Source organism: Ammospiza caudacuta, chromosome 11, assembly GCF_027887145.1.
Source record: "Ammospiza caudacuta isolate bAmmCau1 chromosome 11, bAmmCau1.pri, whole genome shotgun sequence".
In the NCBI taxonomy this organism is placed as follows: Eukaryota; Metazoa; Chordata; class Aves; order Passeriformes; family Passerellidae; genus Ammospiza; species Ammospiza caudacuta.
Window position 1 is genome coordinate 6,526,095 of NC_080603.1, and position 27,666 is coordinate 6,553,760.

Genomic DNA, 27,666 nt, shown 5'->3' on the forward strand with positions numbered 1-27,666 from the left:
GAATATGACAGAGCACAATTCCCCCACTTGGCTGCGGTATGAATGGACTGGCCAGCATCAACTCTGCGGGAGCTGCTGTGGGAATCCAGCAGGAATTATCCCTGTTTCAGCAGTGCATCCATCCCCTTCTGTTTGATCAGAAATGATGCTCGCAGCCTCGCCCCGAGCCTGGAGCCAAGCCCAGAACAGCAGCGAGCCTCCTTAAGAGAGACGAGAGGGGAGGAGAGAGCTCTCCCTCTGGGTACAGCAACCCCACCTCCCGCTTATTTCATCTTCCTTACAAGGCTAAAGCCAGAAGCTTTCCTCGGCGCCTGGTCCCTTAAAAGCAGGAGAACAAGCCCAAGGATCCCGGGATGTGCTGCTGACAGAGCCCCGTGGAAAGCGCAGCAGAGGAGGGTGACAGTCACCTGGGAATCCCAAACCAGTGATGCAGATCTTCTAAAGCAACACGAAAGCAAGCCCAAAAAGAAATCACTGAGGGGGGAAAAAGTGCAACATGAGAGGTAAATATGTTTTTTCTTGGGGAAATTGGGATAACTGGCTGTGTTTTGTTTGAAAATTGTCATTGTAAGTAGGTGTGTGAAACTGAAATGCAGACTGAAAAATGCATTTATTAACCTCTGAATAAAGACTGGTCTGACTCTGACTTCAGAAGCAGCACTGGGTTAAAAACTCAGATCAGCAGATGAATTCAGGTGCCTCTGAAGAAATTTTGACGTTTCCCTTAAGGCATTCACAGCTTAAACCTTTTCAAAAATCTACATTTCTGCTTTGCTTTCTCTCCTATTGCTAGATGTTTTCAAGTAGTAGTATGCACGTTGTTTTGGGGGAAAAGCATGGCACAACAAAAACCTAAACCGAGAATGTGTCTCAGAATAAGCGTCTCCATCAAGGCATTTCCAATGCTCCCATAGCCTGGTTCTTGCAACAGTGCCATTTCTTCAGAAAGATCCATGACCTACTGAGCTGGAATGTCTGTTGACATCTGGTTGAGGTTACTGGAACTGGTATTTGGGGTTCTTTTTTTTTTTTTTTTTCCAGTTTAATTGAAACAAGCTGAGATTGTCAGCACATTGTATGAAGTGTTTCCATGCTCTGACTGTCTAGTCTGTCTGATGGGTAATTCTAGAACTGCCAAATCTGAATGGGAAAAGAGGAAACACCTCGAGAGTTCCAAACTGCAGCCTTTCTGTGAACCATGCTTCCAGGGATAGTCAGTGGCTGAGAGATGCAAGACTTTTCCCCCCTGTCTGTAAGGTGGACCCAGAGAAATGTTTTGCGAATGTGATGCTATTGACTTGGGCTGTGTTCCTGAACTCCTGATTTACATCTTTGCAATGCTAGAGGACTCACAGATGCTTTTATTTACCAGCTAAAACGAAAAGGTGGGCTGTGGAGAAGAGCTGCTGGGATCTCTGACAGACCTTGAGGACATCTCCTGGTGGACAGATTCTCTTGCGGCTCAGCCCTGTAGTCTGTGCGTGCACTCCAGGATGGAGGTGCTGCGTCGTTCCTCAGTCTTTGCTGCAGAGGTGATGGAGGTTTTTGACAGGTCTCCCACTGACAAAGAGCTTGTGTCCCAAGCCAAGGCTCTGTGCAGAGACTACATCAACTCCAGGCTGATCCAGGCCGGTGTGAGCTGGAGCAAACCCGAGCACAACGCGCCGGTGCCCGGGGGGAAGCTGGCCGAGGTCTCCACCATACTGCTGCGGCTTGGTGAGTCCTGGCAGGGGGAGCCCAGCTGGGATGGAGGGATTTGCACCAGACTGAGGTTCTGCAGGAGGCTTTTGGGCCAGCAGAAGTTCTGGGCACAGGCAATGCTCTGACCAGCACCAGGCCAGCTGGTGTCCAGCCACCTGCCAGCAATGCTGATCCTCAGCCCTTTCCTGAGCAGTGCAACAAGCAGCACCAGTTTCTTCCTTCATGACAGTGCAGAGAAGCCTGTGGAGATGGAAGTCGGGGTATTTCCTAGCCCACCTGCACACAGAGGCTCTGGTGGGCCAGCAGAGGTGCTGGGCACAGGCAATGCTGTTGGAGGTCACAGGGAGGGAGACTCCATCAGCTCAGTGAGGCTTAGCAGCTAATTAGTGCAATTAATGAGTCAGGCATGGTAAAACCTAATGGTATGAGGCAAATGAGGCAGCCCAGACCAAGGTGCTGTGTCTGCCATAGGCCTGGTTTATCTGGCCTTGTATTTCCTCTGGCCAAGGCTAGGGAGGTGCCCTTTGACCACTTCAATAAAGAGGTTTTTCTTCTCTGCTTTTGGTTTTGGTGATCTTCCCTAAACAGCTCCCTTGCCTGAGTCTCCTCAGTCTCTTGGAGCACTGTTCAGCACGGGGTTTCTATGAAGTTGCCTTTTTCTGAGGACCTGCAACAGCTCAAAGTCACAAAGCAGTGTAAGAAAGCCCAGCAGCAAACTGATTGTGTGAGCACAGGTCTCCAGCTGGGTACCAGTTCCCACAGCACTTAGAGCAGCCCTTCTCAGTTGGGTGTTTTTGCAGGGTTTTCTCCAGAGGGAGTGACTTAATTGCCACAATGCATCTGGCATCTTCTAGGGCACTGCTACTGCTGGACTTGGGCTTCAGCAGTAGCTCACCCAGCTTTCATTTGGGGGTAGATGCTCAGAAAATGTGTTATTGGACATTTTATAAAAGCTGATTTCATGACAGTGTGTTAATTTTCCTTTCTCTATCTTGGTTATTCAGCAACACCTGAGTTTTCTTGCTTTTAGCTGGAGCAGGAAGGAGTTGGCTGATGTTGTGTGGCACACACTGCCATTTGTGCCACCTTCACAGCACAGCAACAATGGGGCTTCAGGGAGAGCAGATTGAAGGTTATGCCTGGTGACATGAAGATAATCTTTAGAGTTTGTACCAGGAGCACCTTTTAAATGTTAACAGTTGCCTGGCCTTTTGTTTTGGGTTGTGTAGCATCCTGTGTGCTCAAGTTGGCTCAAAATCCTGTTTGTCATTTGGGAACCCAACACCTTTATACTTGGAAGCTGCTCCCAACATCTCTCTTTGCCTGCAGGCTGGTATATTAGCTCACATCTGGCTGGAAACTACCACCAGCATTTGCATCTGATTTAATGACATCAGAGTTCAAACAGGTCTGGTGAAGTCAGCATTAGCTGGGCCTAACAAAGACAGGACCAGGGCTGGTGTTCCCACTTTCTCCCCTTTCTACCAGTTTGATATTATCCTAAGTTTCTTCTTAAGGCATAGCTGGGTTTGTTTTAAAGGACTTCTTTTTCTTAATTCATTCTTTTTCACTTTTTCTCTTCTACGCTGATTTTATTTCTTCTTTTGTTACCAGTGGTTGCTTGGTTTGGGGGGGAATTTTCTTGTTCTTCTGCCAATCCCACTGTCTGTTTGTACTTCCTTTCTTCTCTGCCTGCCTTGGGGGTTGAGATTTCTGTGCTTTCAACCCAAAATTCTGTGGGTGGCCAGGAACACGTTGAAGGGCAGGCAGGTGGCTCTGAGGATCTGAAGGCGTCTCCTGGATTGTCCAGATGGGAAGATTTGGCTGATAGTCCCAGGAACCTGGTGCCTTCTCTGAGCCAATCTGTTTGGAGAGCACCATGAAAGCAGAAAGGTGAGCAGTGCTCCCCATTAGGATGAAGAACAGTTTCCATCCTGTTCCTTTGGAAACTTTACTTGTCACGTGGCCCTTCCCTTTCTTTTCCCCTTTTCTGCTCTGACCAGCACCAGGCCAGCTGGTGTCCAGCCACCTGCCAGCAATGCTGATCCTCAGCCCTTTCCTGAGCAGTGCAACAAGCAGCACCAGTTTCTTCCTTCATGACAGTGCAGAGAAGCCTGTGGAGATGGAAGTCGGGGTATTTCCTAGCCCACCTGCACACAGAGGCTCTGGTGGGCCAGCAGAGGTGCTGGGCACAGGCAATGCTGTTGGAGGTCACAGGGAGGGAGACTCCATCAGCTCAGTGAGGCTTAGCAGCTAATTAGTGCAATTAATGAGTCAGGCATGGTAAAACCTAATGGTATGAGGCAAATGAGGCAGCCCAGACCAAGGTGCTGTGTCTGCCATAGGCCTGGTTTATCTGGCCTTGTATTTCCTCTGGCCAAGGCTAGGGAGGTGCCCTTTGACCACTTCAATAAAGAGGTTTTTCTTCTCTGCTTTTGGTTTTGGTGATCTTCCCTAAACAGCTCCTTTGCCTGAGTCTCCTCAGTCTCTTGGAGCACTGCTCAGCACGGGGTTTCTATGAAGTTGCCTTTTCTGAGGACCTGCAACAGCTCAAAGTCACAAAGCAGTGTAAGAAAGCCCAGCAGCAAACTGATTCTATGGGCACAGGTCTCCAGCTGGGTACCAGTTCCCACAGCACTTAGAGCAGCCTTTCTCAGTTGGGTGTTTTTGCAGGGTTTTCTCCAGAGTGAGTGACTTGATTGCCACAATGCATCTGGCATCTTCTAGGGCACTGCTACTGCTGGACTTGGGCTTCAGCTGGTTTATCTGAACTTGTATTTCCTCTGGCCAAGGCCTAGGGAGGTGCCCTTTGACCACTGCCATGAGCTTCTGCACTTGCAAACTGCTACTGCTGCCCTGCAAATTCCTCCATAAGCACTGGAGAAAGGAGAGGCCCCCAGATTGCTCTAAATGTTGCAAATCAGAACAAGGGCACTGGAGACCAGCACCAACGTGGAGGTCCTGGTGCTGCTGGGCAGGGAGGCTCTCCAAGCTTGGGAATGCTTTCCTGTGCTTTCCTTCCCTGGATGCTGCTGCCTGCCCTGTGCCTTGCTGCAGAACAGGGCATGTGTGCCTCCGACCAAACCCTGATCTCATCTGGGGCCTCCAGGAGCTGCTTGTTGGGAGTTGGAGCAGTGGCAGCTGCCAAGTGCTGATCCCAGGCTCCTGGGCCCAGTTAAGCAGGGCTATCCCCATTTCCTGACATTTTCCAGGAAGCCTGTGTGCTGCCTGGGGGGAGAAAACAGCTGTTGGTAGTCCAAGTAAGGTTTCCTCTTATCAGGGCTGACCACGTGTTGGCAGGTTTCCTCTTTCTGTCAAACAGGGGACAATCCCTTACTCAGAAAGGGCTGGGAGAGCTCAGCTGTGGAATTCTGCAGAGCTGGGGTTTGCCTTTGTGCTGAGTGCCAGATAAATGAATTAAGGATCAGTAGCTAATGGCTCTGTGAAAAGGTCCTGATTGCAGTGAGATCTTCTTTTTTATCTCTCACATAAATAAAATTTTGAAGAAGATCAGTTGCCCCCTGGCTGGGCCAAGTCACTTGGGTCTTACAGTGGGATATAAAGTTGTTGGGATACCTCTTCCTCTTCTCAGAGCACCCTTGTGCAGGAGAAGAACACAGTGTGTCCTAAATCCAAGCCAAAAAGGGCTCTCTGTGCAGAAAGGGGCTTGGTCCCATGGGGTGTTTGCAGTGTCATGCTCCTACAGCAGCTGTGCAACCTTCATTAAATATCCATGAACCCCTACAGAGAGAGAAATCCCTTGGAAACTGGGCTTTATTAATTCTACTACTCAAAAACTTATTTATTTTGCGACACAAGGAAAAGCTTTACTGTTGTTTCCCAAGCCCCATAGCTCGGTCCTTTTGGAGGAGGCTCTCTGCTTGTCCTTGGTGTTTGTGTTTTGTTCTTCAAGTTGGCCTGACACCTCCTGCCATTTCCCAGCTGGGCAGAAAGGTGAAAACACATCTCTGTGTGTGTCAGGTACCTTCCTGCTGAGCAGTCAGCCATGCAGATGAACTTCTCTTTAACCATTTGAAGGAGAGAAAGAACTCCAGATTGACTCTCAAGTGAGCACAAAACAGCTGGCAGTCTCTTTGTTTAATTAATGCTGTGCAGCTCTGGGTGGATCCTTGGCTTTCATCAGTCTTCAGCATTCTTGAGTCACTCTCTTGCACTGGAGGCATATTTGTACAAGCCTGATGGGGTGCTGAGGAAGGGCGTAGCTCCCAGTGGATGTACATGTGTCACCATGATATTTTCTGAAAAATCCTTTCCCTAGGATTTCTTCTCCTGGGAAAAGGAGAAGCCTCATCTCCATGCTTTGCTGCTCTGGAATGTGGTCTGGATATTGTTTATCTAAACATGTGAATTGTTTTTTAATTAATGACCAATCACCATCAGCTGTGTTGGACTCTGAGGAGTCAGTCACGAGCTTTCATTATCGTTCTTGTTTAGCCTTTCTCTTTCTTTAGTATAGTTTTAGTATATATAATATAATATAATATAATATAATATAATATAATATAATATAATATAATATAATATAAGCCTTCTGAGAACACGGAGTCAAATTCTCATCTCTCACCTCATCCTGGGGACCTCACAACACCACGTTCATGCTTCCTTCTCACTTCTGAAATAAAATGACATGGATTTGCTTATCTGGGGCCTGTCTCCTGTGTTGCAGGAAAGGCAGGCAGCCAGCCTGGGAACAGCATTTATATCAGGGATTATTGCAGCCACACCACTGGTACAGGGCCCCTGCCTGTCCCTGCTCCCTTTAGGAGTCCCAGGGTGCAGATGTATGGGAGTAGCATTCCCTGCTGGGGAATAATTAGCATTGACTCCATGGTTGCAGAAGGCTGACAATTGCTTTATTGTACTTTATTATATGATATTGTGAAAAACGCCAATCACTTGTTTTTAAATTTTTAAAAGTTTAATAGTATTAGAATGGTTATAAAAATAGTAATATAATTAGAGTAATAATAATTTGGACAATTTGGATTTAGGACCACATGAGACAACAGAAACAAAGAGTTACAGACAGTCCAGGTACCTCTTTCTGGGCAAAATAAACCCGAAAAAGGACACCTGTTAACAGAGGATTAGCCCTTAAAAACAACAACCTGTTGCATATTCATACACCTCATACATGATGCATAAATTCCATTCAAACACAGGATTCTGTCTGGTCAGCTTCTTCCACTGAATACTGACAGCATCTTCAGGCCTGAGCAAGGCAGGAAGAAGTTTGTGTCTTCTGATAAGTGAACAATAAATTCTCTTTCTCTGAAACATTTAGGTGTCCTGTGGCTGCTGTCTCAGTAGGCATACCTCACTCCTCTCTTAAAAAAAAAATCTTACATAGCATAGTTTCTATTTTAACCTTTTGTTTAACACACTATTTAAGAGAATTAATACAGCATAACTTTCTAACATAACACATAGAATATTCATTTCAATATTTGCAAAAAGGCAATCATAAAAGACATCCACAATAAAATAAAATAAAATACATTCACACATTTTTCACAATACTATACTATTCAGAAAAACCCATTGCCCTTGCCAGACAGTCACGACACCCGTGGATCCAATTGGTCAATGAATCCAAAATACCATCACCAGAAGTCCAATTAAGAAATCACCCTTTGGTAAACAAATCTCCTTAACGCATTCCACATGTGCATAACAACAGGTGCAGCAAGTGGAGATAAGAATTGTTCCTCATTCTTTTCTCTGAGCTTTCTCACAGCTTCCCAGGAAAACCCTGGGAGAGAGCTGTGTCTTTGTTCAGAGGATTTGTGATTTCCACGCAGATGGGAGGAAATTGCTTCTGAGCAACCCTAAGCACTCCTCTGCCTGCCTAAACTCAGGTGGAGCTGGGCTTTATGGGGTATCAGTTGTGGGTTTTTCTGGGTCTGGATTGAAGGCACTTGAGACAGTAATTCATGTTGGGACTCAGATGTTTATTATTTCTTATCAGTAAAACAGTCTCACTGCTGTGAGTTCAGCAGCTTTTCATTAGAAGGCACAAAATGGCCAACAATCTCTTGTTCCAAGGTCTTTTAAGACTAAACTATCCAATTAAGAACTGACACCTGGATTATTTTCCCTTTTAACCCAATAACTGATCCCACAGAGCCCGCAATGCAGATTTTCTGCCCAATCATAAAATGCCACCCAAACCCATGGAGAAGAGGAAGAAGCAGCATGAAGAAGAAACCCAGGACAACACCCTGTGCCCTCCATCTTGCTTCCATCCACAACGCACAAAAATCCCAAAACCTCAATTTTTAACCAAGTGATACCCCTGCACTACTCTATAATCTATTCCACACTTTTGTGGATTCTGGTCTATCTTGAAGTCTGAGAAACTTTCTCCATGAATGAGGGTCAAAGCCAGTGCTCCCCTGGGGGTCAGGGCACCCCAGAGCAGACAGAGAAATATTCCCTGTGGTGCCCTGGATTTCCACAGGGCTTCAGACTCTTTGCCTGGTGGCATCCCTGGCGTGCGACCAGCTGTGACTCCTCCATGGTGGGAGCAGGGCGTGGTGCTCTCTCCAGCCTACCTTGGCTGTTAGTTGGCAGGGGATGAGCTGGATCTCCCATTCACCTGATGGCATCCCTGGACTCCTCCAGGGTGGGAGCAGGGCTTGGTGCTGTGCCCAGCTGACCCTGCTGTGTTTTGGCAGGGGATGAGCTGGAGTACATCCGTCCCAACGTGTACCGGAACGTGGCGCGGCAGCTGAACATCTCGCTGCACTCCGAGTCCGTGGTGTCCGACGCCTTCCTGGCCGTGGCCACGCAGATCTTCACTGCAGGTATGGTGCCCACGCACACACACAGAGCAGCAGGGATGGAGCCACCTCCTGTGGTGAATGGGTTTGTGGGGAGTTCTCACATAGTATGTGTTTGTGTCTGAATTTGAGACAAGGAATTGCCTTCTAAATGTTGGTTTGGAAATGGTGTGGAATAGGGGAGATATGGTTGAGAGAGAAATAGAGCTAAAAAAGTTTCAAAAAAAAATAGTCTTACAAATAAGAGAGATTCATTCTAGTGGGACCCACAAGGTGTAGTTTTAGATGATTGGTTGTAAGGCATGATGTGGTAAAAATCTGATAAGTCAAAAACCACTTATGAGGTACTGTAATTAGGAGATAGTTGGCTTCTGATTATGATGATGTGAATTATAACATCTGTATTGTCTCACTCTTCTCATGAGACTGAAAATGGAATTAAAGTTCTTCAAGCACCTCTCAGCTGCCCCATCTCTGAGTCAAGGAAAGGGTATTATTCAACACCTCTTGGAGAAGGCACAGCCTGCAAGGTGGGGCTTGCTTTCTGAAAGGGCTGTGGGCAGTTTGGCACTGTGCCCTGCTTTAATGATTTAATGAGAGCTGCTCTCTGCTGGCAGGGAAATGTCTTGGGCTGTCATATCCTCCCAGTAGGTTCTGCCTCATTCTAGAAGGCACCTCCTGCCCTTCCTCGTTAGGAGGTGGTTGTTGCCTCATTGCAGAGGGAGGTCACTCATTCCAAGCTCCTTTGCTCACCTTTGGCAGCTGCAGGAGATTCATTGTTTGGGAGTCTCCCTTGTTCCAGCTCAGGCTGCTGATGCTGGGAGCCAGAATCAGCTCATCACAGAGAGCTCCTCTCCTCCTGGCTTCCTTTCCCACAGCAACACCCAGAGATGCAATGCAACCTTTTCCTTTCTCATGTTGGGGAAGCCCTGCTCCTTAAGGCTGTTCCAGATGAGCAGGTGCTTTGAGCTTTCTCTCTGCTTAGATGTGAGTGTGCTGCTGCTGCTGTTAGACTGGTTCCAGAGATGATGGTCAAAAGCAAAAATAAGCCCTGTGCTGCATTCAGCTTTTCCTGGAAACAATCCCTGCTCACAACTGGAAAAGCAGCCTGTGGGAGTTGAGGAAAAGAAGCCTTTCAGAGGGATTTATGTCAGGCAGGTTCTGACATGGTTATAGGTTTTCTGCAGTGTCTTGTTGTGTTGTCTGTGGAAGGGATGGTAGATGTTAAAGATTGGAAACAAAACCAAAAAAAGGCAAAAAAAGCCCAAACAAGCAACTTGCTGGCAGCATGAAACCACTGAAACCAGTGACAATAGCATGGAGGTGTCACAGGATGCAGGGACTCCTGTCACTTTGGCAGTACTTGCTACAGGATAGAAATTCAGGTTTCAGTTGTACTTTCAAATAGGCTACCTCACTCAAAACCTTTTAACCCTCACAAAGAACTTTGTTAATAACTGCTTTATCTGGAACCACTGACACTCTGGAGAAGCCCTGGCATGCAGAAGGTCTGAAGCCCTGTGGTGGAGAGCGCAGATCCTCTCCAGATGGCAAAATAGATCTCAACACAGGCACTGCCCACGGCTGCTGGCAATTTGATCAGGGCAGATTTTACTCCCTGGGTTAGGGAAATTGATGCTGTGTCACTGGAAATGGAGGAACTGGACTGTGTGCCTGGTTGTGCAGCCCTCACCAGCCTCTCAGAGCACGCCTGGGCTGCAGCTTGGGAGGGCCTGGGAGCTCAGAGAGAGGGAAAGCATGGCAGGAATGTGTCACTGAGGATGGTACAGAGTGCAGGTGCCCTGTCTTGTCACTTAGTGCTGAGCTTTACTGAAAAACAACACTCAGGTGCAATTTGCAATTTGCAGCTGATGTGAGGTGACTACAGCATTGGGGCCGGGCCACCTCCAGAGCTGGAGTGACACAGAGAGCTAAGGCAGAGGCCAGGAATGCTGCAGGGGGGGCAGGCTGTGTGTGCTGTGGTGCTGGGGAGAAACCCTGCTGCCTCCTGGGAATTCTGCTCTCAGTGGGTATTAACAAATTCATGGAAAGCTGCTTTTTTAATGTTTTTTGGTGTTCTTCACTTCTCAACTCAGGAGCCAAATGTGTGGGTAGTTTCAAATTAAAGTAGGGATCATATCTCATAGTTCTAAACCTTTCAGGGTATTAAGAATAGAATCTGGACTCAGCCCTCTGGGGCTGACAATGCTGGAGACTTTGGACTCTGCTGCCTCTCCTCTGGAGCCACCCTGCTGCAGAAATGGATTTTAGTGGGCTGATTCAAACCTTCCCAGGGCTCTCCACGCTCTGTTCTTAATTCTTTCTCATCTCTGCTGGAAGTTGTGCATTTAATTGCTTTTATCAGCTTGTAATTGTAATTTCTCCTGGGTAGAAGGTTGCTGAGTGGCTGAGGGGTAGGAGCTTGCTGTTTTTTAATGTTCTTGGATCCCACTGCAGTCTCAAAACTCAGCATTTAACAATAAATCCAGCAAATTGGAGTTGGCTGTAGCAGCCAGACATTCATTCCTTTTATTGTTTTGTTTTTTTTTTTTTTTTTCCATACTTGAGAGGAAAGAGGCTCTTATTGAGCAAAGGAAACCAGACACTCAAGTTCAGGGTGAGTTTTCATGCCAATTACCAAGTTTATTAAGAAAACAGCTACAGTCTGACACTACAGTGCTTAGACAGCTTGGGGAGCCCTGCTAGTCACTTAAAATGCCTTTGCAGCAAGGAAGCAGGGGATTTTGACCCCTTTTTTTTTTTTTTTTTTTTTTCTGGAGAAGTTTTCTCCTTAATATTTTACATGTCTATCTTCCACATTCTGGTCTGGTTTTGAGTCGTCACACTGTAGCTCTGTCTGTGCTCATTTCCTGTCCACGCTGTCTGCAAGTCCTGACTGAGCCCAGACCTGCCCTGAGCAGCCTGGTTCAATGCCTCTCAGAGAAGAAATTTTCACTAATACCCAATTTAAACATCACCTGGTTCAGCCTGTCCTCTCAGTGAAGATATTTTCACTAATACCCAATCTGAACATCACCTGGTGCAGCCTGGTTCAATGCCTGTTCTCTCAGAGAAGAAATTTTCACTAATACCCACTCTGAGCATCACCTGGTGCAGCCTGGCTCAATGCCTGTTCTCTCAGAGAAGAAATTTGCACTAATAGCCACTCTGAGCATCACCTGGTGCAGCCTGGCTCAATGCCTGTTCTCTCAGAGAAGAAATTTGCACTAATAGCCACTCTGAGCATCACCTGGTGCAGCCTGGCTCAATGCCTCTCCTCTCAAAAAAGAAATTTTCACTAATATTCAATCTAAACATCCCCTGGTGCAGCCTGGTCAATACCTCCTAGTGAAATTTTCACTAATACCCAATCTGAACATCATCTGGGGCCATCTCCTCTTGTCCCATGGCTTGTCATCTGGGAGAAGAGCCTTTAGGCTCAAGCTGTATTCTTGTTCCCCTGTTTCCAAACATCTCATTTGTTATTCAGGGTGAGTTGAGCCCACCCTGTGTGGAGACAAAGCACTGCAGAGACCTGATCTGCTCTTGATGGTGAAGAAGCATCTGCAGCACCATCACCTCTGTGACGTTACCACCTGTTCTCATGTGGGGTCCAAAGCTGCTCTGCAGGTAGCAGGAGACATTCCCCTGCCTTCTACAAGCTTTGGTTTGGGGCCTGGCTAAGCTGACATTTTTTTCCTTACGTTTTAAAACAAATGCCCGAAGGAAGAGGTCACTTGGTGGAAAAACAGAAGTAGAAAAGGGGGAGGCATTTTCCTTTCCCAAAGGAAGCAGTTCTGCCCTGTTGGTGAGAGCTGCTAGGCATGAGGGCTTTCTAAAAGCTTTCAGCCTGGTTTTTACTGGGTTTGGCTTTTCTTCAAGAGTGCCTGGGCTGAAGTGAGCCCTGTGTAACAGGAATGTAGGGTAAGTTCTTTCTGAGGAGAAAGCACTTTCCCTGCAGGAGCAAGGATGTAGGTGACACCAAGCTGACTGGTGCTGTTGACACACCTGAAGGATGGGGTGACATCCAGAGGGACCTGGACAAGCTGGAGAAGTGACCCATGGGAATCTCATGAGGTTATACAGGGCCAAGTGCTAATGCTGCATCTGCTCTGGGACAACCACCAGGACCAGTCCAGGCTGGGGATGAGCAGATCAAGAACAGCCCTGGCAGAAGGACTTGGGGGTGCTGGTGGGGGAGAGCTGGGGATGCCCCAGCCCTGTGTACTGGGACCTTGTCTTGGTTTGGAAAGACAGGTGTCTGCTAAGGAAGGCAGGAGACTCCCCTGAAATGGAGAATGTGAACCCTCCCCACCCCTCTGAGTTGCTGTAAATTTTAAATTAAGGGGCTCTCAGGCAAAAATATGGGAGCAGGAAATAACAGTTCTTTAATAAGGAAAGGAAGAAAATAAAAGGATCAAATAAACAATGCGGTACACTAGAACAACACTGCCAGAGTCAGAACCCAACCTGACACCCTGTGGGTCAGGGTGTTGGTGGCAGTCCCATTGGAATTGTGGCTCAGCCCTCCTGCAGTGTCAGGGGTGGTTCTGCTGGAGCAGGGATCCTGTAGAGAAGGATGGATTCTTCCTCTGAAGATCCAGTGGAAGAGGCAACTGCTGTTCCTCTGGGGAATCCAGTGGAGAAGCCGTGCTGGTGTCTCAAAACCTCTGGATTATATCTGGGTAGGAATGCTTGGCTCCTCCCTCTGGGCTCACATCTCCCAATGGGATGCTGTAGTTCTTATCAGCCATGCAGTGACATTCAATAGCTGTTATCAGCAATGTCCCCTCCCCAGGGAGGAGTGAATGTGGTCACTCAAAGAGAGAGATAAGGCAAACTGCCCACTTGACAAAGGTAATCTGCCATGCAGATGGTAATGGAAAACAACTTGCATTGCAATCCTCAACAGACCCAGAGCCCACCTCTGTGCTGGGCAGCAGGGCAGGGGAGATTCTGCCTCTGTGCCCTGCTCAGAGCTGTCTCCAGCCCTGGGGCCCAGCCCAGGAAGGACCTGGAGCTGCTGGAGAGAGTCCAGAGGAAGCACCAGGGCGAGCAGAGGGATGGAGCAGCTCCGCTGGGAGAGCTGGGGTTGTTCAGCCTGGAGGAGAGAAGCTTTGGGGTGACCTCAATGTGGCCTCCAAGCCCCTGGAAGAGCCAACAAGGAAGTTGGAGAGAGAATTTTCCCAAGGGCCTGGAGTAACGAGGGAGAATGGCTTCAAACTAACAGGCAGTAGGTTTAGATTAGATATAAGGAAGAAATTTTTTCCCCAGGAAGGTGAGGCCTTGGCACAGGGTGCCCAGAGAAGCTGTGGCTGCCCCATCCCTGGAAATATTGAAAGCCAAGGTGGATGGAGCAACCTGGGATAGTGGAAGGTGTCCCTGCCTGTCAGAGAGTGGAAAAAAGAATTTGTTTTGAGACATCTTAGGATGCTTGGAATGTGTGGTGGGGTGGGTCAGCCCTTGCTGTGTTGGGGTGGTGCCCTGGCCCAGCACCCCCAGCCCTGCAGTGTCTGTCAGCCATGGCACAATGAAGGCAGCACCCAGTGTGTCCAAGAAACTGCAAATCCCACCTGGGAGGAAGGGCCAGGATGGGCCAAAGCTTTAAGAAGCCTGACCACGAGGAAAGAACATTGTCCTTTGACCCTGTGGGGTTTGCGAGGTATTCAGGACAAGGTGGGAGATGAAAATCTGACTCCTTGTTCTCAGAAGGCTAACATAACATAACATATAACATAACATAACATAACATTGCTATACTAAAACTATACAAAAAAAATTAAAGTATACAGACAGAGGGCTTAACAAGAATGATAGTGAAAGTTTGTGACTGACTCCTCAGAGTCTGACACAGCTGGACATGATTGGTCATTAAGTTAAAACAATTCACATGAAACCAATCAAACGTGCACCTGTTAGTGAACAATGTCCAGACCACATTCCAAAGCAGGAGAAGCAATCAGATAATTACTGTTTTCATTTCTCTCTGAGGCTTCTCAGCTTCCCAGGAGAAGAAATCCTGGTGAAGGGATTTTTCAGAAAATATCACAGTGACAGACCCTACTTCATTTTGGAGTTTTACATCGCTGGAACTGCAGTTAGTAGCTATAAGTCTGTTTTTCTGTATCTTTCCTGTCTTTCTGTTTTTCTCCCTTTCTTCTTCTCTCTTCTCATGGAACATGGCATTGGATGGGTTTAAAGGTTTTCTATGTTCTGTAGGCTGAGTCTATTCAATGGTAGGTGATGTTATGTTGCATTTACTCTTTTGCCAACGTTCCTTAATTTTCTGTAGTTTGCCAGCAAACTTTCATGAGGGTTTTTTTTACCTCTTGATCATATCTGGTTGGGATTTTCTCCTTTGAATCTATGCAGAGCAAAAGAACCTTGGTTTTAATCCTGGAATTAAGTGACTGGGGTGTAACACTGCCCGTGACAGGGGATTGGAATGAGATGAGGTTTGAATTCTCTTCCAACCCAGACCATTTCTCTGAAATGCTGTTAGAAATTGGAATTCTGCTCTCAGTGGGTATCGACAAATTCATGGAGAGAGCCGCATTTTTTTTGGTGCTCTTCAGCTTCTTCAGCATCCTGCTTCTCCCTCATCGCTTAGGCCTTATGGCTTGATCTTCCTGCCTTGTGCACACCCCTCTCAGCTTTTCTCTCCTCCAAAGCTTGTTGTGTCTGGCTGCATTCTCCCAGCTGCTGGACTGCAGCAGTGGCTGGTGTTTCTTTAAGGTCTGATTTGTGAGCAGGACTTTGATGCTGAGTTTGTTTGAATAACCTCAGGTTGTTGTGTGGTGCCCTGGTGTCTCATGGCTTCTTCATCTCTCCCCTGGGGCAGACAAGCTCATATGAGCAGGAATACTTTCAAGAGCATTCCTCTCCTGCTAATTCATTTTCCCCTGGGCTCAGCAGTGTTTACATACCTTCAGCTCCATGGCTGGCCTAGGGAGTGCAACTTGCATTTCTTATTTTTTAATAATGCCTTCTAAGCAGCCCTTCACTTTTTCCACATCCTTTTGTTCCATGTCTGTGAGCAGAGCTTTCTCTCTCTCTGGTTCCTTTTTGGACCAGCTTTCCATTCCCTGTTGTTGTTAGCTCCTGTGCATGTTAATCCACGCAGTGGGAAGCTGTGAATGGATTGTCTTGCTTGGTGATGAGTGCCTGTTTCACCCAGTGTGGATGACAGCCAGCCCTTCTGAGGGATTTGGAGCAAGCCAATGTGTTTTCACTTCTCATGTGCACTGGGGAGATGCAATTCCAGCTTTTGCTGAGATGTATCACACTGGTGTCACTGTGAACCTGGCCTGGACATCACAGGGGACAGAGGCACTGACAGAGGCAACTGTGCTCCTCTGCCCCTGCCAAGGGGAGTAAATGCAACATAACATCACTTACCATTGCACAGACTTTGCCCATTGAACACATAAAACCTTTAAACCCATGTTTTCTGGAGAGAGAAAAGTTCATGGAGCTGGTGTCCTGGGAAAGGGCAGAGGAGAACTGCTGGGGCTGCTGCCCTCTCCTGCCTGGGACTGGGTGGGTGCTGGAGCCCTCCTGGAAAGGGGCCAGCCCCAAGCATGGTCCTGGTGTTGGAGGTGCCTGCTCATCCCTTGCTTCCTACAATATGAGAAGAGGAGCATAAGCTGTGCCCTGCTGTTGTGAGTGAGAAGCCCAGCCTGCTGCCTCCCTCTTCTGCCTCCAGCAGTGGCAAAGGGGACTCAAACAAGTGGAAATCAGGCAGGGATTTCCTCCTCTCCTGCCCCCATGGACTGACTCTAACAGGAAAGGCAGTCTGAAGGATTGGTTTGACCCCTTTGGGGGTGCTCTGGAAGGAGGATGCCCTGAGCCCTCCACATCCATCACCATTATTAACCAAGAACCTGATCTCTTTCTGCTGTGAAAGGGAGAGGGGTCTCTTCATGTGCCAGGAGCACTCCCCTCATGCAAATCCTGCAGCAGGAACAATCTTAGCAGGGAAACTGGAGCTGAATGGTTCCTCTCCATCCTCTCTGGACTGATGTGCCTTAGAGCAATCTGCTTTCCTGTGTGCTGGGTCTCTGTCTTTCACAGGTTGTGGATACACTTTTCTTCTATTTTGGGCTCAAAACAGCATTAAGCAGGACTGGAGCTGTTTTTCTGCACCAGAGTGACTTCAGTCCTGTCAGTCTTTGTTACTGCCACGTAAATATCTCAGAGCTAATGGACTTGCTTCAGATATTTGAGGAGTGCTGTCAGCAAAAGCTTGGGAGTAAGCCAGTGAACTCTTCCCTGGAATTTTGGGTAACTTTTGTTATGTAACTCAAGATGCAGGGAACCACATTTCTGCAGGGATGGAGAACTGCAAAAGTGACTTATACTAAAGCTGAATATCAGCCAGCTGAGGCTCTGGTCCTGAATATATCATCAGCAAGGAGTGTAACCCCTGAAAGCCTCTTTCACTGGGTAGAACTGCAGTGACCTGCACTTGGACAGCCTCTTCCTTGCAGGGAGAACCCTTCTGTCTACTCTTGTGTGGTTTCATAGCCTCTTCCTGGCTCATTCTGCTGGCTGTCATGGTGACACACAATGTGAGAAAGGCAGATAAATAGTGTGAATGCCAAGCAGGGAGTGAACTTCCTGAGTGACAGCGCTGGTGTCAGGGACACCGCAGGGTCTGCTCAGCAAGTAAAGCCAAAAGAAGAACAGTCGCTTCAGCTACATTAAAAACTTCCCCTGATCTCAGGGATAGTTCTGGGGAAGGACAGAGTGTCACAGGAGATTTGAGAGCCTCACAAAAGGTTCATCTGTAGATTTTTATCTTACAAAAATCCCATTTGTCATGACTAATGTAATGCTGAATGGATTTTCTTCAGTCTTACAAAGTATTCCCGTGGCTGACATTTGAAGAGTTCCTCTAAAGTTTAGTTTGTTTTTTATTTTTGTTTTAAGGAAAAGAAAAGTAAGCAATTCCTAAAATTGTTAGTGTGTCCCTTTTGAAGCACCAAGTGCAAGAATTGTGGAAATGCTCTGAAATCTGCAGGTTTTCTAAAGAAATATAGGGCATTCTGCTGCAATGAGAACTGCTGTGAGGAGGCTGGGGCTCCATCCGAAGCTGGTCCAGGCTACCTGAGGATCTGAGAGTGCAGTGAAAGAAAGAGGGAGATTGTTTTACTCCATTTAAATTGTATTTTTGCTTGCTGAGGACATCCAGTTTTCTAATGGTGTGTTTAACCCCTCCTGATCCATACATCTAATCACTGCACACATCTTCCATCCTCTCACCTTGCTGCAATCCTTTGAGAACAGTTCTGTGTGGTTTTTAAACATTAGAACTTCACCAAGCTTCTGCCTATGTTTGGGAGAGACTTTGCGCAGATTCCACAGAGACCCAACACTGTAAAATACTTCCCAGTGTGCTTGATAAATATGGCTATCACAGATAATAAAGTAAATTGTGTGCAGGGGAGCGAAAGGGTTGTGTTTCCAGGTCACTGGTCCTGAGGAAAGCCTGATGAGGGGCAGCTGACTGCAGGGTTTGAGCATGAGGGATTTATGACTGCAGGGTTTGAGCATGAAGGATTTATGCCCAGGGCAGCCCCAGGAGGTTGGCTGGTACCTCGAGCTGAGCTCCCACACTCATCCCTGACACCAACAGGAAGGTCCCAGCTGCTAGGACAGCTTCTGTGGAGCACTTGCTGCAGGCAGGGCAGCCTGGCAGGAAGGCTGTCTTCTGGGAGATTAGATATCTGACTGACTAATAGTTAAGGTATAGATTGGTTCTGCTGTATTAAGACGCTCAGCAAAGAAAAGTATATAATGCATTGTAACCTAAACTAAGGGTCTCCAGGCCTGCCTGCAGCTGGAGCTGACAGCTGTAGGCACAGCTCTGTCACCCACAACCCTGGACTGCTGTAACTCTTGGATACAATAAACTGCATTTTGGAGAGCTGCCTGGAGTCCCATATTGCTCATAAAGGCTTTTGCAGTGGCGCCCAACATGAGGCACCATCAGTAAGAGCCTGAGTTAGGGATACAGGACTCCAGGGCTGCCTGCAGCTGGAGCTGACAGCTGTAGGCACAGGCTCTGTCACCCACCACCCTAGATTGCTGTAACCTCTTGGATACAATAAACTGCATTTTGGAGAGCAGCCTGGAGTCCCACATCCTTCATTTCAGCTCTTACAGTGGTGCCCAACGTGGAGCACCATTAGTAAGAGCCTGATTTAGGGGTGCAGGACTCCAGGGCTGCCTGAAGCTGGAGCTGACAGCTGTAGGCACAGGCTCTGTCACCCACCACCCTGGGCTGCTGTAATGTCTTGAATACAATAAACTGCATTTTGTATACAATAAACTGCATTTTGGAGAGCTGCCTGGAGTCCCACATCCCTCATTTAGGCTCTTACAGTGGCGCCCAACGTGGGGCACCATCAGTAAGAGCCTGAAGGAGGGATGTGGGTCTCCAGGCCTGCCTGCAGCTGGAGCTGACAGCTGTAGGCACAGGCTCTGTCACCCCACCACCCTGGGCTGCTGTAATGTCTTGAATACAATAAACTGCATTTTGTATACAATAAACTGCATTTTGTACGCAATAAACTGCGCTTTGAAGAGCCGCCTGGAGTCCCACATTGCTCATTTTGATTTTTACAAATATGATGTCCTTTTCCCTTCTCGCAGGCATCACGTGGGGCAAGGTGGTGTCGCTGTACGCCGTGGCAGCAGGGCTGGCCGTGGACTGCGTGCGGCACGCGCAGCCGGCCATGGTTCACACCATCGTGGACTGCCTGGGCGAGTTCGTGCGCAAGACCCTGGTGACGTGGCTGAAGAGGAGAGGAGGCTGGGTAAGAAATGCTGCATGTCTCATTGGACTTGTTTCTCTGTGCCCAGACCTGAAAATATCCCAGTTAGCGGAAGTGAGAGTGTGCTCTCTGCAGCTTTATGCAGAAAAAGGCTGTGGGAGATTTTCTTTCACAATGCTGTGGCCACCTCTGTCCTACTTACCCCTTACACCTGTGCTAGACTTACATAACTCTGTTACTGCCTCATGGTCCCATCCTCAAAACCATCAGTAGTTCTTCCTTTCTTCTTCCTTTCTTCTTCTTTTCTTCTTCCTTTCTTCTCCTCTCTTCTCCTCTCTTCCCCCTCTCTTCTTCTTCTTTCTTCTTCTTCTCCTCCTCCTCCTTCTTCTTCACCTTCACCTTCAACTTCTCCTTCTTCTTCACCTTCTTCCACTTCTTCTTCTTCTTCTCCTTCCACTTCTCCTTCTCCTTCTCCTTCTCCTTCTCCTTCTCCTTCTCCTTCTCCTTCTCCTTCTCCTTCTCCTTCTCCTTCTCCTTCTCCTTCTCCTTCTCCTTCTCCTTCTCCTTCTCCTTCTCCTTCTCCTCCTTCTTCTCATCCTTCTTCTTATCCTTCTCCGTATTATTATTATTTCAGTCCTGGCCCACCATCACCTGTTGTGTTCCTGATCTTCTCCAGAGCTATCAGCCATTCATAGAGGGACACTGTAGGGTCATTCCTGTGAGGCACAGATTACCCAGGGAAGCTGTGGTTTGCCCCATCTCTAGAAGTGTTCGGGCCAAGTTGGATGGGGCTTGGAGCAGGCTGATTTTAGAGGAAAGTGTCCCTGCCTGTGTCAGGGGGTGGAACTGGATGATCTTTAAAGTCTCTTCCAACCCAAACCATTTGATTCTGTGATACTCTTGACCAGCTGTTTCTTAGAAACTGGTAACAAATGAGGCCTGCCAGCTTAATTCTCACTTCACTTCTAAGCACTGGATTCCTTTGGTCTCTCTGTACTTAATGTGAGCATTGGTTCCTGTGGAGGATGGTTCATAGAAAAACTTTATTTTGGTGCTGTGGCATAGCTAAGTACCTTCCCAGTGACCTCCCCAGCTGAGTGGAGAGACTGGCTGGCAGCTGGGGGTTGTCTGCATGTACCAGGCAGGGACACAGACACAGATCCTTGGATCCCCTAGTGTGCTGCTGGGCAGATGCTGCTTGGGGCAAAATATTGCCCTGTGACACCACTCAGTTCATAGGACATCTTGTTCCCAAGGCATGCAAATTCCCTCTTTTCCAACAGGTGAAATGTATTCCTAAGCTGTCAGGAAATGGTCAGGCTCCTCACCCATACACGTCTGGAGAGAGTGGGGTGTCTTTTTCCAAACTGAGTATTGCTCCTTTGTGCTGAGACTTCCCAACCAGTCAGTAGCTGGTTCAGTTCCCTGATTTCTTCAGGAGTGTGAAGAAAAACTGGGAAAGTATCATTGTTCTGATTTGGGATCCCTTGCACTTACTAAGTACCAATCCTACCTTAAATCATCCCTGCCGTCTCCAAAACTGTGTCACCTTGAGGCCAGCTGTCTCAGGGAGCTGTTTGGTTGGGCTAAAAGTAACCTTTGATTTGAATGCCGTGATCTGTTTCATTTTATGTTCCAAAAATTAATTGTGCTGAGGCAGGTGAAGAGAATATCCTGGAATTAAGTGACACTGTTCCTGCCTGTGAATGCCAGTCCCTGTCTCAGTATCATTTCAGGCTTTCTTTAACTGCATACCTGCTTGAAATGTATTCTCTGAAACTTTTTTCCCCCTAAGGTCTAATTTCATTAAAACAGAAATGTTGTGTAGGAACACATCTCTTTCCAGTTTCCAGCTATTTTTATTTTGTTTTGGTAAAACTTGCATGTTCTGATAAGCTAGCATCTTGTTTTAATTCATGTATTGCTTCATTAGAGTTCAAAACAGAATGTTTGGATCGTTCCAAAAGGATATTTTTGAAAAAATTTGTTGCATAGCAAACAAGCTGCAAAACCCATCTCCAGACCAGCATTTATTGTATGTAGGGTCTTAGGACCCAGGGAATGATTGGTGTCTGATTCTATTGATTCAGAAGGGTGAATAATTGTTTCATTAAAACTATACTATATTACATTAATAATATAGTATATTAAAGAGATGCTATACTAAAGAGATACTAAAAATTGTTTTATTAAAACTATACTATATTACATTAATACTATAGTATATTAAAGAGATACTATACTAAAGAGATATTAAAATACTTGAGATACTAAATAGATATTAAAGAATACTAAAGAAAAACTTGTGACTGTCTCAAGACAGGACACAGTTTTGACCTAATTGCTTAATTAATATCAAGAACTATTACTAGAATCTAATTACTAAATCCCTTCAGGTAAGCAGTCTTCTTAACACATTTTACATGTGCAAGAACAACAGGAGCAGAGAATGGAGATAGGAAATGTTTTCTGTTTCTCTGAGGTTCCTCGCTGCCATTCCCAGGAAATACCCTTGGGAAGTTGTGCCTATCTGCTCTCTATGAAGAGAGCTGTGGCTACAAGCACTGGTTCTGTGCAGCTGAGGGGATAAATCCACTGCTTGCTCTTTTTCCAGCCATGCCCCTTTAGAGGGACAGCACATTCCTGTTGGGGTTGCTGAATCCATGCTGATTTTTCCTGGGATCTGGCTCCAAGGAAGGGAAGCCAACTTTACTGTCCCTCATCAAGCACAGGCCTGTGAAAGCTGCTGGGCTGTCCTGATACAGCCATTTCCAACACCCTGATCAGCAGCTCTGGGCTCTGAAAAGGAAATACTTTCCCTCTAGAAATGAGGGGAAATGCTGCTAATCCCATCTCGTGCTGTGCCTATCCAAATGTTCTTCTCTTGATGTAGGCACTGCAGCAAGGAATTTCCCAGCCTTGTTCACTCACAGGCCAGACCAAGCAGCACCTTGGTGGAGCCCTCTCACCCACTGTGGTGGTTTGTCCTGGCTTGCCATCCTTGTTCCCCATCTCTTACTCATCAGCCTAGGCTGAGGCTGCCAAGAATAACCCCCATCCCTGAGCTGGTCCAGAAAAGACTCCAAGGAGACTTGGGGAAGGCATTTGGGGTTCTCCATTCAGCAGCAGGTTCCCATGCTGCTTCCATAGGGTGGAGAAGAGTGCAGGACCAATTGAAACCTGCATGGAAGAGCAGGAAAGAACCTTTGAGGCATCATCTCCTCCTGGGAAGAGTTTGCAGCCTCAGTAGTGGCTTTACAGTGGAATGGAAAGATTTAATTTTTTTTTAGCGGCATTTGCTACAAAGCAGTGTAGGTGACTTGAATTTGTTTGAACAATTAACATAGCATATCAAACTGCCATTGCAACAGTTTATCAGTGCCTGGCCAGGCAAAAAGTCCTAAGTGGCTTTGAAGTTTTCAATTGCACTGCCTTATCAGGTAGGCTTGATTTGGATAACAACAGCTGAGGCAATTGTTAAACAGCTGAGCAATTTTGCTTATCTGAGCAAGCCCCATAGAAATGTGTAAGTGCTTCTGAGTGCAGCTCCTCTTGGTTAGAGCACTGAGGTCATTGCCTTTGGGAGAACAGAGCAGGGCTTTGAGGAGTTCATTTCCTCACCTGGCTGTTAACCCCTCACAGCTGTAATCAGCCCGGTGGGTTGGGTTGGTTGTACTGGCTCACAGGAGGCACTAAAGCCCATTAGAGCTTGTGTTTCTCAAGGATCAGGTGCCCTAAAATGTGTGTTCAGACAGGTCCTGCGTGGCTAAAGGGACAGTTTGACACAAGTGTTTTAAACCTGACCCCATGCAGGCTGCTGGAATCTGACAGGTTCAGTTCAGACTATTTTCAAATGCAAATAGGGTGAGTGTGCTGGAAGTGTTCAGGGAGACCCACCTTGCTTTCCTCCACAATACAGATCAATGCCTGTGACCACTGGTACCTCACTGCAGCATCCTCTGCTCACTGCCTGGGCTCTGCTTGCTGTGTTTGTGTTTTTCAGCAGCATTTCCTCACCTTGGTGCTGACGCAGCTCTCTCCTGCCATCCTGCTCCTTCCCATCACTGCATGCTCTGTGTTCCTCCCTTCTGCAGTCTCTGCTTGTGGCTTGTTCATGAGCTCAGCTCCTGCTGGTGCTCCCAGGAGAGCAGCAATGGGGTGAGCTGCACTGGGCCAGCCTTCCTGACCTGGTGAGCAAGGAGCTGCTGGAATGTGTGGCAGCACAGCTTTGGTCTGTAGATGATGATGGGGCTGGTTAGTGCGGCTCTACCCACTAACCAGACTCTGGGATTTGTCCCTTCAGCCCCTTTTTCCTTTCTGATGATGACCAAGGTTGGTCAGGCAAGGCTTATGCATGCCTTGAGCACAGGCAGAGGGAATAGAGAAGATTATTATCATCTCTCATGGCCTGTTTTGGTGAGGAACACTTCAGGGTTGAGAGTCTCACTCATCTGTGCTTGGTCAATGAGAGATTTATGTTAGAAGGCAAATTTGGAAGGCTGCTGAGCTGAGCTTGTAAAGAAAAAACTTTTGGGGCTGTGAGCGTTTGCTATCCTTGTGATGTGATTATTGTTCCCAAAATCTGTTTCTGCAAAGCACATGGGGCTGATGTGCTAACAGTGCACCCCCTGTTACACAGCCTCAGTCCACATCTTGTGCTGGGCTGGAGTTTAACCAGAACTCAGTTATATCATGGGCAAAGCTTTTAATTTTGATTCCTGCACCAGAAAATGCATTTTTCTCTCTACCTCTGTCCTGTTCACTTCACCTTCTTGATATTTTCCATTTTCTCCTTCCCATGCCAGCTGAGAGCCTGTTTCTATCAATTTGATGGGGTTCTTTTCCTTTTTTAAAAAATTTTTTTAGTTATTGCAGGCCAACTTCTCATTAATACTTGAAACTGGCTGCCCAAGTCGTCTTTAAATCTGGGAGGCATCCCTGCTGGCATTTGCATTTCCTCAAACAAAGCTACAAACCTTGCATTGCTTTAGATTTAAATTGGGGGGTGTCTTGCTTGAATGCCTTCCAAATAAAGCATTAAGGCAAGAGAAAATGTACAAGCAACTTGAGCTGATATTAACCAGGACAACCTCTGGGAAGCATCTGGCTTTACAGAAAAGGATGGGAATGCTGATGCTGCTGAGGATTCCTAGACCTTTTGAACAGGGCAAGAAAGTTGCATTTAGCTATCCAAAATGAGAAGTGCTGGATAATCTTCCTGTAGCATTTCTGTCCCCAGGGGTGGCTGAAGAGGGGGACAGTGTGGGGAGTTAGTAAAGCGCATTTTGCAGGGCTCTTGAGCCTGATTTAATAACTTGGAGTGTGTGGAAGTGTCAGAGCCAGCACCTGGTGCTGCAGCAGGGGTGGTGCCATGGGCTGTGGGGCTGGCACAGCCTGCAAAAGGGACTGACCTGGCAGTAAATGTCCAACAAAGAAGCTGTAAAGGCTGAGGAAAGTCAATGCAAGTTCTCAGGAGTCAGCACAAGAGATTTTGGTGCAGTAGCTCAATCTTTTTGGCTGGGGATAGTCACAGATTTATCAGCAGCTTCATAGGAGGTGTTGAAGCAGTTGAACAATAACCTATGGAAGTTATGCTGAGAGTGTTCTAGGACTATAGAAATGATAATACTTCCACAGTTTTGCCAAAATATTTTTGGACCTATATAGCACATGACAAGTGTTTATCAACTCCTGTATATGTACGAGACCAAACTACTGATTTAATAACTGATTCAAGCTTTAGTCTTTTATGCTGTGACACTGAGCTGCTCCTTAGGGTGCAGATGCCAGGGGGTGTCTCAGGGTGTCTCTGACAATCTCTGTTCCCTCCTCTTCAGGCAGACATCACAAAGTGCGTGGTGAACACTGACCCCAGCCTTCGCTCCCACTGGCTCGTGGCTGCTCTTTGCAGTTTTGGGCACTTCCTCAAGGCCATCTTCTTCGTCCTGCTGCCTGAGAGATGAGTCTGGGATGCCAAACACAGTCCCCTTGCCCCATCTTCTCTCCCACTCCAGAAGCAGCGAGAAGTAACTGGAGAAGTAATTCCAGACTGGTAATGGCAATCTCTGAAGAGGAGGAAGAGAAGAACTGGGACAATTAAAAAAAGCCTTGTTCTCCTCTCCCATCAAGTGGGAGCAGATGATCAACTACAGTCTCCTATTTGCAGCCACAGGAGCCTCTCTCACCATTAATCCTTCCAAGACTCTTGTTTCCCTGGGTGTCCTGCATGTGTGGCCCAGGTGTGGCTGGGGCTGTCAGGTGGCTGCTCCTCGTGGCTGTGCTGCATGCTTCTGCCAGCCCCAGGCAGAGGGGAGGAGCAAGGGAATGTTGTTTCAAATGGGATAAGGAAATAGGAGAGGGGGAGAGTCCCTCCTTCACTCCACATGATTTCCCTTTCAGCCCTCAGACTTGCCTTGTGTTGATGTTGTTTTGTTTGTGCTTCAACTCCATCTCCTCCTTTATCCCTGATTCACTCGGTGGGCTCTGCCCAGCACTGCATGGTGGGTTTTTAATGAGATGAAACCAAGCAATCTGTCAGCAGATGCTTGTCCCTGCCGTGTCTTGGAGGTTGGTGTGAGGGGCAGGATGACAGAGCAATGTGTGTCTTGCTGACCCCTCTAACTGCGCTCACCCCAGTCAAACAGGAGAGCAAGGGGCAATGCCTTCAAGCAGCAACTCAGGATGAAACCATGAAGAAAAATGATTCATCATGAAGAAAAATGCATTCTCCACTGAGATTCTGTCAGAGCTAAGCATGGAAGTGGGAAAGGCTGCGGGATGTGGGCAGAAATAGGGAAGCAGCGAGTGGTCTGGCTGGCATTGTGAAAGCAGTGAGCTGTGCTGAAAGCAGCTGATGTATGTTTCTCCTTTAATCTCTTTCAAGTACAACTCAGTAGTCTTCTTTGTGGCAACCAATAAAGGAAAATAAGTGGTATTTCACTGCTGCAAAGGCTATTGTATTTGTTTCCAGAGCAGAGTTAACAATTCCAAAAAAGGCCAGAACAGTGCAGAGACAAACACTCTGGCCATGCTAAAAATACCTCAGCTTTTCCCCTGGTAGAGCATGTTAACATGTTAAAGCTATGACTTGCCTGGAATTTAACCCATGTTGTTGCCATGTCAGAAACATGCTGTTCCCACCAAGAGGTGCAGGGCCCTCCTGATGTCAGCAGTCTCTTCTCTGCCAAAGCCTTCTGGAGACTCCCTGCTCCCAAAAGTATGGGAGGAAAAAAATGGATTAAGAATATGTGGCACTATAGGGGGAGGTTTGGTCATTTTTTCCCCCCAGATTTCCCTCCCAAACATTTAGAGGGGCTTTACTCTTCCTCCAGGAGTTTTGAGAATAAAGCAAAACCTTTATTTTGGGTACTGTCTGTGGGCCAGGTCTGTATTCACAGTGAGTAGTGCTGTGCCCTGAGCAGCAGAGGCCCCAGCAGAGGATGTGTGGGAGTTGAATCCTTGCACATTCCTGCTTTTTCTGCCCCAGCCCTTTGCACCTTGGCATGAAGGTTCCCAGCTTTAAGCGCTGCACCCCCAGTGCAGAGTGCTCTGCCAGCTTGGTCTACAAGCACATTTTCAGCAGCAAAGCAATTCTTGTGGATCAAAGCCCTTCTAGGGTAACCTCCATCCCCAATCCTTCACCAAAAACACTCACTGAGAAGGAGGGAGCCTCCACTGCACACCAGAGCTGTGTGCTGCCTTGGGCAGTGGCTGCAGGGACTTTGGGGTGAGTTACACTGATGGAGTTGCCAACGTAGATGCAGCTGATGGTGCCATATTGTTGGGGCACTTTTATGTGTGTAAAGCTTGCAGAAATTCCCCAGATAAAACCAAATTGCCAGAGGATAATCTAATTTTTTAAATTTCCTGACATATTGGCATAAGGGGTTTTGCTGGCATCACTTACAGTTGGGATTTCCTTCCTTTGACAGTTGGGATTTCCTTCCTTAGACTCTTGGTAGATCTGGCTGTGGAAATTCAGAGCAGGTACAGAGCACATGGGGACTGCACTGATCACCTTTGAGTAGCAGGGAGAGGAACCCTTCCAGTCTGCAACAGAGGCACTAAAAGCTCTATAGTCCATAGCAGGGGATGCAGATTTGCTGTCCTAAAGGAGCTTGTAGAAAAGGAGATTTTGGATTTCTGGAAATACCCTGGCTGTGTGCAGAATTTGACTTGGATGGGTTCTCAGCTCATCAAGTCCAGCTTGCCTCGAGTCTCATGGGGTAAATGGGACTGGCAAGACCTGTCTCAATTCAGATGCTGTTTTGAAATCCATACTTGAGGCTGTGGGCTTTTTTATTTCAGTAAGCAAGTGATATCAGAGAATCTATTAAGGAGCACAAAGAGTTAAATGCACCAATTAAGTGGATTTAACAAGAAGA

General features: G+C 47.2%; 1 protein-coding gene across 1 annotated transcript; it reads left to right on the plus strand.

Moving 5' to 3' along the window:
• The first annotated feature begins 283 nt into the window (after window positions 1–283).
• Window positions 284–26,221, plus strand: BOK (BCL2 family apoptosis regulator BOK). Its single transcript, XM_058812416.1, has 5 exons — window positions 284–503; window positions 1,373–1,716; window positions 8,400–8,528; window positions 19,161–19,324; window positions 25,120–26,221. The coding sequence occupies exons 2-5, from the start codon at window positions 1,494–1,496 to the stop codon at window positions 25,243–25,245; spliced, it is 642 nt and encodes a 213-aa protein (XP_058668399.1). The 5' UTR covers window positions 284–503; window positions 1,373–1,493; the 3' UTR covers window positions 25,246–26,221.
• The last annotated feature ends 1,445 nt before the right edge of the window (window positions 26,222–27,666 follow it).